Raw genomic sequence first — 16,195 nt, 5'->3', positions numbered from 1 at the left:
TCATTTGGTTTTCCTTTAACAAACATACAGTATATTCCTTACATATCTTTGAAAGGCAGAATTTGTCAAATCTTCCCCACTATTCCATTACATTTATTTATACTAAATACACTAATATATATATATATATATATATATATATATATATATATATATATATATATATATATATATATATATATATATATATAAGCATGACCCAGTTCTTCATTTAGATGAGATATTTGAGGACACTCACTGTTAAATGAGTTAACACTTTCCACATCCCCTCATAAACAGTTTACCTCTCAAAGTTATTTATTCCAAACCTATACAATAAAGGTTCTGATATTTTTAACACAGACACCACTGTTTGATTTATCACTTGTTTTTCCACTTCAGGGCAGTAAATAGCTTCTTTGTAATAAGCACATCTATAAACTTATACTCTTTTGCTCTAAAATAAAGATCCAGAAGGTATATTTAAAATAAAAAACAAAAAACAATGGAATATCAAAAAACGTTTGCAATAACTAAGACATCCTTAGAATGCTTTACTTTGCTATGATGTTATCACCTCTATCAAGATCATATACTTTTTTTGAAGTCCTTGTCTTTAGGTGTTGCCTTCTCGGTCTTAAACATGTACTTCAACGTTTGAAAGTGAATTTGCCTGCTTCTGCAAGTTCGTTAACAAAACACACACGAGCGCATTATTACTCCTAAGTGAGACAGTATTACAGAGGTCTGGAAAATCACTGATGTGTTGTCACACAGCTTTATTAAAATTAGGTGCTTTGTTGAACTCTCTGGCTCCCTCTGCAGGTGAGACTGCATCAGTGCAGATACATTTCGCCTGACTTATTTTCTCCTGACGCCAGGTCATTGGGAGTTACTTTGCATTCAACAGAAATGGAAAACCACTGCGGCTCTACGAGCAATGTGACTTTGATTTTTATAAAAACTGGCGCATTCACAAAAATATTTACGGTAACAAAATCCAATAAAAAACTGCAGACGTCCACAAATTATAAAATGAAGAGTACATATACATTATACAACTATAATAAAGCTGTAGAAGTAAAATAAATAAATAATAATAATAATAATAATAATAATAATAATAATAATAATAAAACATAACAAAATCGAATAAAACTGCAGAAATCCACAAAATATAAAATGATGAAGTACACGATGTGTACATATATAAATATAATAAAGCTGTATAAGTATAAAATAATACAAAATACGCTCCTATAATTAAAGGTTTCCTTTTGTTTTTAGGGTGGAATTTTTTTTTGTTGTTGTTGCGCGCGGTCCACACCCATAGCCGCAGGTGTGTCTACCTGCTTTTTTTTTGGGACGTTTCAAACACGGAAGTTTTAGGACCGTCACGACTCGCTGTATCACTACCCCATGGGTTGTGCAGTAGATTGGCGTCCCTGTTTCGCTTTCCCCCAGAAAGCTGCGCAAAAGTGAGCCGACATTACGCAAATACATCAATCCGTTCAAGGCACAGCGAGCGTTCGGGACTTCGAGGAAAACCCGGAGTCCGAATCTGATGGCGTCCGCCGCCGGACCGACGTACCCGCGGGCGGGAGCCGGCGGGCTCGCGGAGAACCTGTCGATCCACGACAGCGCGGAGAAGCTGGACTCCTCCGCCGTGAACCGCGTCCTGATGGAGTTCCTGGCGTACTTCGGCCGAGCCGTCTTCGTCTTCTATCCCGTGTATCTGACCGGGTACCTGGGCCTCAGTATCAGCTGGGTGCTGCTCTGCATGGTTATGGCCACTTGGTGGAAGAAGAATCGCCAGTGGAAAGACGCCCGGATCGGAACCGCCATCGACTTTGTGGACAACGAGACCCAGGAGGTGAACCGGGAGCTGCAAAGTGGCTTGCAGATGGCAACGTGGGTACGTGTTAGTGTCCTAACGTGGGATGCAGATTTCTACCCTTTTACTGCAGATTTTGGTGTGAGCTGCCTTGCGCAAGGGCACTTCGGCAGCAGCGAGATCGAACACGGCAACTTCCCAGTGGAGAGGTCCAACCTTCAGATGTAAAACCTGTGTCTAATGTGGTTTTTTTTGGGAGTCACTGCACTGAAGCCAAGTCGTGTGAAACATCCTGAAACATTAAGCCCCACACACACTGTGGGACGTGCACGCTCTCCGTTGCCTTGACTACACTGCACTGTATTTGCATGACATGCCAGACTCGGGCCTGGATGCTGGATGCTCAGAGTTGGGTGAAGCTATGTGTGCTGGGAGGGGTTTCGCTGCTCCGGCTGTTTGGTTGCACCACACCCACTTTTAACAGTGACTCATGGGAACTGAGAAGGGAGAGAGACAGCGAGAGGAGTTCTTCTAATGGCAGAGGAATATGAGATGCACACTAGATCAGATGTGAGATGCACACTAGATCAGATGTGAGATGCACACTAGATCAGTTCACCTTTTTAGTTATTGTCTTGCAGCCCACTCTCTATTTGTATCTGTATGTGTGGGTGTGGGTGTGGGTCTTGGGTAGCTCTCACTGATGATACTTTTGGATTCGATGCTCAGAGTCTCTGTACTAGAACATGATGATTCCAAACCTCTGTTACAGTCCACAGCTTTGATGCTGCAAAGGAGCGTTGGTAAGCCTTAACTAACAAATACAGCTGTGCTTGCCCATGTCCACTTTTTCTTTTCTTTACTAAGGAATGCTGCTGATTTTTTAGAAATGGGGAAAATGTGCAGAATCGTTTTTTTTTTATTTGACTGATTTTTTGTAACTCAAGCCATCTTGAAATTTGCATGATGCATAATTAATAATTATTGACACGATCATGTCTTCCATCACCGCCATCATGCACGCTAACTATGTACTAACAAACCCACTTCTAACTTCACTATCTTTTTTTTTTTTTTTTTTCAAAGGTCCACTTTCCTGAGGTGGAGAAAGTTGACTGGGTCAACAAGGTACAGTATCAAAATCTTCTTACCTTTTTTTTATGACTTCTGGAACCGGCTAAATCACGTTGATGCTTTTACAATGACCGCACCAAAATCCAACTGTATGTGTTTCATATTTCTGCAAACTGCAAAGCATGCTTTAAACACTTTGATGCATACTATAGTGCATTTTAAGTGTCCAAGTGCATGTGAAGTTGTATCTGCTGCTTAGTTAAGGTGTGGAATTGATTTTGCTTTGCGTGTTCAGGTGTTGCAGCAGGCCTGGCCTTTCTTTGGGATGTACATGGAGAAGCTCCTCAAGGAAAACATCCAGCCGGCTGTCAGGCTCTCCAGCCCTGCGCTCAAGATGTTCACTTTCACCAAGGTCCACTTTGGACACGTAGTGAGTTTGCGTTTATCTCCTAAACCACTCCTACACTCGGGCCATCATTAAAGCCATTGAAATCCTCCCGAATGTCAATGTGTTCAATCAGCAATCAAATCTGATTAATGGCTACATGTTTTATAAAGCAAAGCCCACAGGTTCTTTTTTAACATGTTCCCCTTAATTCCAGCCTCTCCGGATCACTGGGATGAAAGCATACACGCATGAAGTAGATCAAAGGGAGGTGGTGCTGGACCTGAATATATGGTTGGTCGGACACGTTTCTCACGTCAGGACCTTATCGTTTGGTGTTTAAATGTGTTTTTCCTCCGTCTGTTACGAGCCGCAGTCATTCACGTCTCACCAGAACTTGTTCTCTTCACAGTTACGAAGGTGATGTGGACATCGACGCTGAAGTGAAGCCTCCAATCACAGCCGGCGTTAAGGGACTTAAAGTGGGCATTTCGTTTTTTTCTGTAGCCTCTGCATAACTTGTATTATCATCATCATCATCATCATCATCATCATCACATGTGTTTACTAGTCTTGTTAAAAAAAATAAATAAAAAATCTCTCGACTCTTCCAGCTCCAGGGGATGATGAGGGTCATTTTGGAGCCTCTTATTGGTGAAGCGCCATTGGTGGGAGGAGTCACCTTTTTTTTCATCCGCCGCCCCGTGAGTGACGTTTCAGTGACCGTAAGGTCGTCAACTAAACTAACTTGGATTAGCCAAGTTTAAAGCGCTTAAGTTATTTACATTTTTTTTCCAGACCCTACAAATCAACTGGACCGGCATGACCAACCTCTTGGACAGCCCTGCCTTCAGGTGAGCTTCCACCCCGACTCTCCTGATGCCCGTCCTTTTTCTTGTTGGAGTTCTATTGTTCACACTGGTATCTCGCCCGTTTAATCTGGTAAACTTTCTCATCTCATTTGTCCCCCGTTCAGCTCACTGTCTGAGGAGACCATCATGGACATCATTGCCTCGCTCATGGTGTTGCCCAACCGCATGTGCGTGCCCCTCATAGACCAGGTCAAAGTGGACCAGATGAGGTTCCCACTACCTCGAGTATGTCAGATAGTACTTTCCATGGTACAGGTTGATCTTCATCAGATCACCTGTAGTGGTTTTGTATAGTTTTTTTTAATAATTTACCATTGCACATTTTAGGATAAAATTCCCCCTTTCAAAATAAAAACAATTTTGATGCTTTTATGACAATTGTGGGTAAAGAGTTTTTTTTTGTGTGTGTTTTTTCCCCCTTTTATACGAGACAGTATTGCTAGTTTGGATCTGTCCTTGTCTGCTCCTCAGGGTGTGGTGAGGGTCCACCTGCTGGAGGCCAGAGACCTGTTGGCGAAGGACACGTTCATGATGGGTTTAGTGAAAGGCAAATCAGACCCCTATGCGACGCTCAGAGTGGGCAACCGACATTTCAAGAGCAAGATCGTCAAAGAGAATTTGCACCCCAAGTGGAACGAAGTGTATGAGGTACAGTAAACAGGGAATCACTGGAAAACTTCCGTCATATTAGTATAACTTTTTTCAAATTTTATGCTTTTGTTTTCAATAATATAACTTTCCTTTATGGATCTCTGAAGGCAAGACTTTAATGTAGGACATATGGGTCCAGATGCATAACCTTATATGGTGTTATTGAGCCCTACAAAAAAAAAGAAAAAGTAAGAGACAGTTAAAATGAGAAAAAGAAAATGTTTTCGCTTGAGGTCCATTGTTTGGAAGCTGAGGTTGTCTCCTGCATGTGACAATTTCCTCCAATTTTTACTTCTTTTTTTTTTTCCCAGTACAAACTGTTTGCACGTCCAGGTGCATCATCTAATGTCCCGTGTCTTTGTGTGGTCTGCTGCAGCCTTTCTCTAAATGTGGTAGGAATAATTAGGTATTCTGAACTAAACACTGACTCTCCACCGTCCACCTTTCCTTCATCTGTGTGCAGTTCGTGGTCCATGAAGCCCCAGGGCAAGAGCTGGAGGTGGAACTCTACGACGACGACACAGATAAAGATGACTTTCTTGGATCGTAAGAAAATTTCTAATTAGTTGCACTTCTTGTATTCACTTCACCATATACAGAGCTTCTCAAATATGGAAACTTTTTAATTTCTTTTTACCCTGCCATGCATGGCACTAAACACTGAATATGGTTGCTTGGTTTAAAATGTTTACAATACAGAAGCTTTCACAAACATGATTTTTTATTATCATCTCAGGTATTGCCTTGATTTGGGAAGAGTGAAGAAGGATATAGAAATGGATCAGGTGAGCTTTTAATTAATATTCAGGGTACAAGGTATAATGTAATTTGTGCCTAATAAGTACATTATCTTCTTTGCAATAGGTAAAAGTTTTTTTATATATATATATACAGTTGTGGTCAAAAGTTTACATACACTTGTAAAGAACATAATGTCATGGCTCTCTTGAGTTTCCCCGTTATTTCTACAACTCTGATTTTTCTCTGATAGAGTGATTGGAACAGATACTTCTTTGTCACAAAAAACATTCATGAAGTTTGGTTCTTTCATGACTTTATTATGGGTTAACAGAAAAAGTGACAAAATCTGCTGGGTCAAAAATATACATACAGCAGTGCTAATATTTGGTTACATGTCCCTTGGCCATTTTCACTTCAATTAGGCGCTTTTGGTAGCCATCCACAAGCTTCTGGCAAGCTTCTCGTTGAATCTTTGACCACTCCTCTTGACAGAATTGGTGCAGTTCAGTTAAATTTGATGGCTTTCTGACATGGACTTGTTTCTTCAGCATTGTCCACATGTTCTCAATGGGATTTTAAGTCAGGACTTTGGGAAGGCCATTCTAAAACCCTAATTCTAGCCTGATTTAGCCATTCCATTACCACTTTTGATGTGTTTGGGGTCATTGTCCTGTTGGAACACCCAACTGCGCCCAAGACCCAACCTTCAGGCTGATGATTTTAGGTTATCTTGAAGAATTTGAAGGTAATCCTCCTTCTTCATTATCCCATTTACTCTCTGTAAAGCACCAGTTCCATTGGCAGCAAAACAAAATAATACTACCACCACCGAGCTTGACGGTAGGCATGGTGTTCTTGGGGTTAAAGGCCTCACCTTTTCTCCTCCAAACATATTGCTGGGCATTGTGGCCAAACAGCTCAATTTTTGTTTCGTCTGACCACAGAACTTTCCTCCAGAAGGTCTTATCTTTGTCCATGTGATCAGCAGCAAACTTCAGTCGAGCCTTAAGGTGCCCCTTTTGGAGCAAGGGCTTCCTTCTTGCACGGCAGCCTCTCAGTCCATGGAGATGCAAAACACGCTTGACTGTGGACACTGACACCTGTGTTCCAGCAGCTTCTAATTCTTGGCAGATCTGCTTTTTGGTGGTTCTCGGTTGACTCTTCACCCTCCTGACCAATTTTCTCTCAGCAGCAGGTGATAGCTTGCGTTTTCTTCCTGATCGTGGCAGTGACAAAACAGTGCCATGCACTTTATACTTACAATTGTTTGCACTGTTGCTCTTGGGACCTGCAGCTGCTTTGAAATGGCTCCAAGTGACTTTCCTGACTTGTTCAAGTCAATGATTCGCTTTTTCAGATCCATGCTGAGCTCCTTTGACTTTCCCATTGTAGCGTTTGTGGGCGTTTGTATCCAATGAGCCCTATTTAAATGGCCTCAGAGAAGTCACCAGTTGTAGTCACTCATAATCACTCACAAGAAGTTAAGAGGCCATGCTATGAAGCTCATTTCATTGACACAACTTTCTAAGTCACCAAAATTGCTAATTCATGTTGCTGTATGTATATTTTTGACCCAGCAGATTGTCACTTTTTCTGTTAACCCATAATAAAGTCATGAAAGAACCAAACTTCATGAATGTTTTTTGTGACAAAGAAGTATCTGTTCCAATCACTCTATCAGAGAAAAATCTGAGTTGTAGAAATAACTGGAAACTCAAGAGAGCCATGACATTATGTTCTTTACAAGTGTATGTAAACTTTTGACCACAACTGTGTGTGTGTGTGTGTATATATATATATATATATATATATATATATATATATATATATATATATATATATATATATATATATATATATATATATATATATATATATATATATATATATAAAAAAATGTACAGAAGCAGCATTTTTTAAGAATGGAAAGAAACATTTAAACGCTAATGCCTTCTCTAAGCATTTGCATTTTCTGTTTAAATTGAGGCACATAAATGTCATGATGATAAATTAATCTCCATTACTGCTGTAGTGGTTTCCTCTGGAAGACGTCCAGAATGGAGAGGTCCGTCTCAAGCTCCAGTGGTTTTCCCTCAAGACTGACCCCAGCCTGCTGAGGGAGGTAACATTATTGTTGCCCCATCCAAATTTTCATTAACATTTCTATAATATTTGTTGTCATTCTACATCTCAATCACCCCAAAATACAAATCGTAAATCGCGTATTGCTCTCTTCCAGTCTGCAGACGGCCTTGCGTGTGCTATGCTCGCAGTCTATCTGGACAATGCCTCAAACCTACCAGTAAGTGGCTTCTAATAGGGACGTTGTTTTTGTTGCGAGCAGATGATGCAACATGGGTAGACAGATGTGCTGATGTGTGTTCTTGTGCTCTGTCTCCAGAAAGACCACAACGAGATCACCGAGCATCAGAAACACGGGAAGAACTCCAAGGAAGCTCAGGTAAACTGCCCGGTGCTAATCTAGGCTGGCTTTAGGGACCTTCTTTTGTTCTAGTTTGTTTAACTGACAGGCTGTTTTTTTTTTGTGAATGTTTACCACCAAAGTAAAGTAGGTAATTTTTGCCCTTGAAAAGGAGGTTAAATGCTGTAACAACTAGTCAGCACTTTACCAAAGACATAAAAAGACACATCATACTGTGGCAACCCAGGAGACGTGAAAAACAGGAAAACGCAAAACAGGAGACTCAGACAGTAACCACGTAACAAAAAGTGTCCTTTAATAAACAGGTTAGGGTAAATAGGGATGGGGTCAAACTTAACAAAAGATTCCTCCCGGTCAGGGTCTTTGGCCTTCGGTCTACACCCAGTGTGAGACAATTCCTTCATCCGGTGTGTGTAGGGCAGAGAAGAGAGGTCAGCCTGCTGGATTACCTCCCGTTTCATGCAGCTCTCCTCTCAAGAGGTTCAGAAGATCCTCCTAGTCTTCTGCCCAGTCTGTCTGTTGCTGCTGCTTCACAGCTCTGTGAACATATGCTCACTCTAATTAGCTGATGGGCTGCAGGTGTGACCAATGCCATGTGCCTAGTGGCTGCAGCACCTGCACTGGATAGTAGACTCCTTCTATCACGTCCCCCAACCTGAGCTCGGGGATCCGCCCCCTGTGCTGGGTCTGCTCGGCTTTTCCCCCTGGTTTGCCACAATACTTAAAACTTCATCTTAAATCTGGTTTATTTTCCCTCTGTATTAGGAACTTAAGAATAACACAGCGTTACATAGACATAATCAATATGAATGCATATTTCACTTTTTTTCACCAGTCCGCTACTATTCATAATTGCATTTCTGGTAAATCAGTTTTTAATTCTCTAACACCAGCCGTATCATTGCCAGGAGACTGTCTTAACTCATTAGCTTCTACTTGATTTGGCATATGGATATTAATCTGGGGATGTTTGGTATGCAGAGGCCCAACCCCTCGTCCAACGGAACCTGTTCCTACAAAGGTTTTATCGCTGGACATTCCCCACAGGGTGTGAAAGAATGGCACTTGTAATTCCTTCTCCAGCACGCATCAACTTCAGTTAAAACCTTTTATTTAACTGAATGGCAATGCTTGAAGGCTTATATGTTAGGGGGTGTCAAATATCTAATTGACATCTAACATGAAAAGTGGGATTATTACTTAAAGGGACAGTTCACCCCAAAATCAGCACTCAGTTTGTGGTGCTCAAAGCGGCAAAAAACAGCAGGGTCTCTTTCCAGAAATCATGACCAGGTGACTCAAGATAATCCACAGACCTTGTTGTGAGCAGTTTCATGTAGGAACTGTTTTTCTTTCAACCATAGTTCCAACCTTTCAACCATACTTACTTTCAACCATAATTCGATTGTCCTTATTGTGTCAGACCAAAAGCCTCCGTGTACTTGCCCCTGTGCGTAGCTGGTATTTCCCGTTTGTCCGGTGCGTGCCTTCCACTTCATGTGGGTGCGTTATTACCAGCTGTTCATGTCGCTTTGATTTCTTCCTTTAACTTGAGGCTTGTTTAGGGTGAGGTTCCCAGCATAAAGAAACATGAACAAGTGTTGGTTCACTTGTTCATGTTTCTTTATGCTTGGAACCCCCCCCCCCCCCCCCCCCCCCCCCCCCTTCTGTCTGGTAATTAAGGTAGTCATAATCAAATTATAAGAATTATTTTAGGACACTTTTTTTGACCCAGCCTTGTTAAACAAGTCTATCACAGTACAGGCTCTCCTGACTTGAACTGTCATTAGCAGCAATTGCCTCTGAACGCCCTCTGCTGGTCATTGTGGGAAAATACAGTGAAGTGAAGTGTGAGAGGCAACACTGAATTCTCAACTTGAGATTTAATTATCCTGAGCTACATTGCTTCAAAGCAAATACAGTTGAGAAAAACTACAAAGAAGGCCTTGTCTTAAGGATGTTTTTTTTCCTCAAATCATTCCACCAGTCGTGGTTGGTAACATTTACTTAGCAAAAGTATTTTAAAGTAGATAGTCTCAGCCAACATGTCGAGTCAATTGTAGGTTATTCTTGGAGCCTCAAATGTGTCTGCATCAACCTCAGCATTTTTCCTCTCCCTTGGAATGTTGTCAGTTATGCTCATACTAGCATGCTAGCTGGGGCTACCACCAGTAGCATTCAGTCTTCTCAAGTCAATAAACGTTTTTTGCCAGCATAAACATCTGTTTTACGTGTCCCAGATGGTATGGTGTGTCTGCAATGTATTAGGGAGTGGAATGCAGAGCCTACCTAACCTGGAAGGCAACAGGCTGCTTGTAGGGAGACTCCCAATATTAGCTTGTTAGCTTGTTACCTATTGTAATAAGTGAAAGCAGACTTTTACTCCCAATGTTAGCTTGCTAGCTTGTTGCTGGTGGCCTTTTGTCATAAGTGAAAGCAGACTTACATGCGAAACAATCACTGAAAGCAGTTGAGATATCAAGTATCAAGTAGTCACAAATAAATTGTTGATAATGGTCACCCAGTCCATCAGTATAGTCGCTAACAAATATTCCTTATTGTTCCTGAGGTTTTTTGTGTCCGTGTTATTGCCACACCGTGTATGAAAACATTTTGTCCAAAAAATATAACTCATACGCTGTCTCACTGATTGACTTTCTTTTCAGCTCACTAAAAGGAAAACTGCCTGCCCGGACTCCTTTGTGGAATTCTCTGTTGATAAAGATGTTCAGAAAAGCAAGGTACGGCTCTTGCTTTATCACATTAATACACCGTTTTCTCTTTACGTCCTAAAATGAATACAATATCTCAAATGTCTTGTATTGTACAAGAAGGCGGACGTGTCACTGTTGCACTGAACAGTTAAACTTCAAATTGCCATGTCCGTTTGCACTGAAACCATTCGGCTGTAGTTATTACTCGTCACTGTCTTCTCTTTCCACAGGTTGTGTTTGCATCCAAAGACCCGGTGTGGGAGCAAGGCTTCACCTTCTTTGTGCATAACATCAAAACGCAGCAGCTCATGATCCAGGTTTGTCATTTAATGGTGCACACACACCATACAGCGGGTTTTCCACACACGTTTCTATTTTGATTACAAATGCTACAACATGTATGTGGCTGGATAGTGGTCGCATTTTTTGTAATTCTTATTAACCTGTATGTGTCAAAAGACAGCTACCTTGTAATTTCATCACAATAAAACCTAAAAGAGGGAACACCAATGTTGATGATGTTGTTAAACTACATCTTTTTTCAGTCAATCAAATTCTCAGGAGGTTTAAAACATTTTCCATTTGCTGCTTAGATAATAGTTTTATTTGTGTTCTCGTGGTCCAGGTCAAAGTGAATGAGAAGAAGACTCAGCTCGGTGTTCTCAACTTGCCCCTGAGTCGCCTTCTCAGCAGCTCCAACATGGTCCTGGACCAGCGCTTCCAGCTGGAGCACTCCGGAGCAAACAGCCAGATCAAGCTGAAAGCCACTCTCAGGGTGGGTACACAACATTGGTAAACACACACACACACTCACACTCACACTCACACTCTCTCTCACACACACACACACACACACACACACACACACACACACACACACACACACACACACACACACACACACACACACATACATTTAGCCTGTACAAACTCACATTACACATAGGCCGATCAAGCACATCACACATTGAGTACAAAGATTCCACTCTCATATACCACAACAACATTTGGCTGCTTCAACCAACGCTTATGAAAACTTATGAAAAAGTGCTTCTACACTGATGCTTTTATATTGTGTCACTGACATTAGCCATGTCCTCAATCTCACAATAGATTCTTGCTCTGGAAAAGCCTCCGCCAACGATTATCCTTGAACCTCCTCCTCAAAACAAACAACAAAGACCGCAGACTAACCAAGGAAGCAACGCCCCTGTATCCACTCCCTCCGCCAATACAGCCTCCTCTCCGGCACTTTCCTCCAGCACCAGTCCTGCTGCCCGCGCCTCGTCTGCGCCGTGGCTAGCTGATAACCAGAATGGCTCTGATGAAACCTGGCAGCCGCCTTCTTCCCTGTCGAATATGCGTCGGTACGACTCCCAGAGCCTGCTGTCCGAGAACTCCATCGCCTCGTCCCGTTTCGACCTTTCGGAGGGGGCCTCGTATCCAGAGTGAGTCTATAGCTTTGCTCTTTTGTCTTTTCCAGATGTTTAGCGCGCTGACCTCTGACCTTTCTACAGGTGCAATGAACGAATTTAGCAAGAGTTAAGTAATACAAGTGACGATACAAATATTTTCTGTCCCCACAGGGCCATTAGGAAACATCAGGGTTCGTTTGGGGAGATCCAGCTGACTGTACGCTATGCCACCCTGAGGCACAAACTCATCGTCCTGGTTAACTCCTGCAGGTACAGCAGACAAATCCAGCCTCACTAGTGCCACCCAGCAGCACCATTACTGACAAGCAATATACCCATTTGCTCAACTCACATTTTAGTTCTTAGAACACAGAAAATCACAATCCAGTTTGTGTGATAACCTAAAAAACAACTTTCACAGGTCATTTGTTGATAAACTGTACATATACTTGGATTTTGCATAGATGTGCATCTGTGCTTGAAGGAAATCAGATTAGCATAATTTATTTTTCAGTCCTCAGTAGAACATCAACTGCAAGTTTGGTGTTGAAAATATTTATGGTAGTCAGTATTCTTTTGGTTTAAATACTGTGACTGAATCCAACATAACAAAAGACCTAATTGCTGTAATTGAACAAACAAATGATTTTCTCTTCATTTGAATATGGCTAACCAGCTATGGTAACCCGTTGTGTGTACCTGTTTCCTGCAGGAACATATTCCGCTTCAGTGACAATGGCACAGACTCTTATGTCCGCCTGTATTTTCTCCCTGACCAAACCTGGATACACCGCAAGAGGACACATGTCAAGAAGAGGACAGTCAATCCTGTGTTCGATCACAAGTAAGAATGCTGGATTCATCCTACATCACACATCTGTGTGACCCAAAAACACCCCATTTTCTTTATTTCTTATTACCAAAGTGAAGTAATTGCTGTATATTTAAGGCTCAGAGGTTGAGACGGTGTCTGGAACTTGTTTCTTTCTGCCAAACCCTCTTTCATCACAGGTTTGAATTTGATGTGTCGCTTCAAGAAGCACAAACCAGGAAGTTGGATGTGTCAGTGAAAAATGGAAAGATGTTCCATTCTCGGGAGAGAAAGGACATTGGCATGGTGGGTAATGCTAGTTGTGATAAACTACGTCTTTTCGTTTCTGACCCAAGCTTTCAAAGGGTATGGGCATTGGAAATGCTACAAATGTACAGCTGCTGAATTTTAAACTTTGCCTCATTATTGTACGGAAGCCCTGAAATTCAAGTGAAAAAAAACAAAAATGTATCTAAATTGTTTTCTGTGAAACAAGTGGGGAAAAAAGTTTTGCCGAGAAACTATTTCTAATTCACTTTTTTTTAATTTGTTGGGATCATTGTTTGTTGTTGTAAAACTTATTTGGGCCACAAGAGGCTGATGTGCACCATTACCCCATGTTCTTAAGGGGTAGTGGTGCGCTTAAGCCTCTTGTGACCCAAATGAGTATTACAAAAACAAACACTAGAAAAAATATCCTGAGAATAAAAAAACACCTGCCAAAACTTTTTTTTACACCTGACTTCACAAATTAAATAAAAACAACTACTTGTTTTTAAATCACAAACACAGTGAGAAAACAATTTAGATCTGACAAAAACAATGTCTTTGTTACTTTGGTTGTCACACTTTTGCAGTTTGCATTTCAGTCTGGATAACTGACTGAATATTCCTGTTGTGCTCCTGTCCACAGGTGATGATAGATCTTTCCCAGTTGGATATAGTCAAAGGCATCACAGAATGGTACGGGGCCTAATTTTCTACTTTTCCATGATTTGGCTGAAGTATTCTGAATTGAAGTACCAATACTTCCTACCGTCATTGTGTATATTTTATGTTTTATATTATAATAGTAACAATTTATTTGTTTTGAATTGTATGCGGGGAAACAAATTGCTTCATTGATTCAAGTAAAATTTAAATGGACTTTTCATTTCTCTTTCTTTTTAAGGTATGAGCTCACACTGCCTGGGCTGAAGAAATTCAGCTAGCGGGTAGAGCTGAAAAACTCCTGTTTGCAGTTTTAAGAGCAGCTCCTCAGCCACTGCAAGTCCAAAAGTAGGCCTGGTATATGTTGGGAGGTTTGCATATTCCTTTGTTCTTCCTTATCATTATGGACCAGAGTTGGGTTCTCCAAATGCAGCACATTTTTTGTACTCTATGTCAAAGGCTGTATTCTCAATAGGCAGATATGATAATATTCCACTTGGAGTGGTTAAGTGCATCTAATCCCACTTATCCACTATGATATAAATATATAAAAAAATCTGTTCTAAATGATCTGGAGCAGAGCAGACATAGAACTGCCGGCGACTTTTAAACATGCTTTGGTATCCCAGATAATTTTAGCATTAGCTGGGTTCCAATTTTCCAACCAGTTTATTGCAGCTAATTTTGGTTGACGAGCAGAAATCAATGGTCCTGAATAATGAGGCTGTTTGCTATTAAGCATTTCCCTTTCATTGTATGTAAATAGAATGTAATTCACCAGAACATGTTGGTATTGCTCTATCAAGAAACAAGATCATTTCTTTAATTCAGATATTTTTTTTGTGAGAGGGTTGTTTGTTTTTTTGTTGATCTGAGCCAAAGTTATCCTTTTGGGTTTAAGTGTAAATACTTGTATTGATAAGTTTTATGTAATATTTGAATGTAGGGGAAATAAATGAAAAAGCTGCAGCAATTCAGGAGAGTTATCGCATATTGAGGAAGGGTGACATGCTTTACATATACTGTACATATTCACAGCTGGAAGACGCCAAATACAACTGGATTTTTATGTGGAGCAGCCTAGCAGTTCTACTGAAGCAGTCGGTTCATAGGGAAATGGCCTCCAAGCAAGGCACATGAGGAATAAAGTTATTTGCTCAAGGGCACTTTGACCATAGTTACTGAGAGAGTATGTCTTTTACACCTAATCCTCAGATTTACCACCTGGTGTTTTAGTGATCTTCAACTTTTATATTTAAAAGTACTGTTACACTCACAAACAAACTTCAAAAGAGAGTACTAACAGCTTTCTGCATTTATTTAGAATGTAACTTAAAAACACATGCTAATTCATTAAGACATAGGTAGTTACAACTACCATCCCAATACATTTTGTAGGCGTATATCTTGACTGTCATAGACTTGTGGTGGTCATCTATGCTAAACACGTTGTTTACTGCCAATTGCATAAAATTTAGCGTATATAGTTTGGTCTCGACTTGTGGTGAGCTGTTCATCTGTTGGCCATTTAAATTATTCAGGAGCTGGAGAATTTATGAAGTGTCCAGGGTCTGGTGTTTTTGAATTGACACTGTGACTGTGCCATTTGTTTTCAGCTAGCATTTTAATGGCAAATAAACATCTCCCAAACAATTATTGTTTTGTTTTATTTCCACTTAAATCAGTAACTAATTTTCGGGATTTTGGGCTCATCCCAGAAGCTCTCCATAAGTGTAGTTGTCTCATAACATACCAGTACATACACTCTATATGAGCCCGAGGGAAGGCATGCTTCACCTCCGCCGAGGTCTATCGTGGATATACGAGCCAAACACGATACAATTTGTAGAATACTCATATAAACATTCTAACATATATTTACATACTCTGATACAATTTACAAAATTCCATTCAATTTATTTTCTCACCATCAGTAACCCCCGCACACTGCACATTAATGGACTGTTCCATCAGCTGTACTGCTAGGGGAGCTGAAACTCCCAAATAGAGACTGGAGGTTTTCTACACAACATCAAATATCGTCACTGAAGCCGAGGTATCACAGTGGGCATTTAAGACAAAACGCACGAGGGGGAAGTAGATAAGACATTAGCAAAACTCCAACGGTTAAATTTTTAAATTCAGCAGCCAGTTTAGCTCAGTATTATTAGCTAATAATCTAACCGTTAACTCCTGCTCGTGCCTGCAGCGCATGGGTGGCGCTAAAGCTTCACGCGAGGTCACCGTTGCGTCCTTAACAACGGTCCTAGCAACGACACACGGGGTTTAGTGAAAGAGCTAACTAACGTTTTCTTTCGCTTATGATAACTTTGCACAAGTACCAGC

General features: G+C 40.9%; 1 protein-coding gene across 1 annotated transcript; it reads left to right on the top strand.

The window, feature by feature from the left end:
- Positions 1–1,296: 1,296 nt before the first annotated feature.
- esyt3 (extended synaptotagmin-like protein 3) lies at positions 1,297–14,824 on the top strand. The gene is made up of 23 exons (XM_068705167.1): positions 1,297–1,894; positions 2,900–2,941; positions 3,183–3,317; positions 3,490–3,566; positions 3,685–3,754; positions 3,887–3,976; positions 4,071–4,126; positions 4,249–4,369; positions 4,616–4,792; positions 5,259–5,341; positions 5,532–5,580; positions 7,569–7,658; positions 7,776–7,838; positions 7,938–7,997; positions 10,646–10,720; positions 10,924–11,010; positions 11,319–11,468; positions 11,807–12,141; positions 12,280–12,378; positions 12,821–12,952; positions 13,120–13,225; positions 13,833–13,882; positions 14,091–14,824. Exons 1-23 carry the CDS (start codon positions 1,544–1,546, stop codon positions 14,128–14,130), a joined length of 2,538 nt encoding a protein of 845 aa, XP_068561268.1. The 5' UTR covers positions 1,297–1,543; the 3' UTR covers positions 14,131–14,824.
- The last annotated feature ends 1,371 nt before the right edge of the window (positions 14,825–16,195 follow it).

This window comes from Cebidichthys violaceus, unplaced genomic scaffold (genome assembly GCF_023349555.1).
Source record: "Cebidichthys violaceus isolate CVI_PGR_0920_01 unplaced genomic scaffold, fCebVio1.0.p SCAF_11, whole genome shotgun sequence".
Classification (NCBI taxonomy): Eukaryota; Metazoa; Chordata; class Actinopteri; order Perciformes; family Stichaeidae; genus Cebidichthys; species Cebidichthys violaceus.
The sequence above is the reverse complement of the archived record's forward strand: the minus strand, read 5'-3'. Positions and strand labels throughout refer to the sequence as shown.

Bases quoted from the DNA above. Each gene is read 5' to 3' on its own strand.
- esyt3 (XM_068705167.1), top strand. From the start codon at position 1,544: ATGGCGTCCGCCGCCGGACCGACGTACCCGCGGGCGGGAGCCGGCGGG. The intron at 2,942-3,182 runs GTACAGTATCAA...TTGCGTGTTCAG, and splicing joins AAGTTGACTGGGTCAACAAG to GTGTTGCAGCAGGCCTGGCC. The intron at 11,469-11,806 runs GTGGGTACACAA...ATCTCACAATAG, and splicing joins AGCTGAAAGCCACTCTCAGG to ATTCTTGCTCTGGAAAAGCC.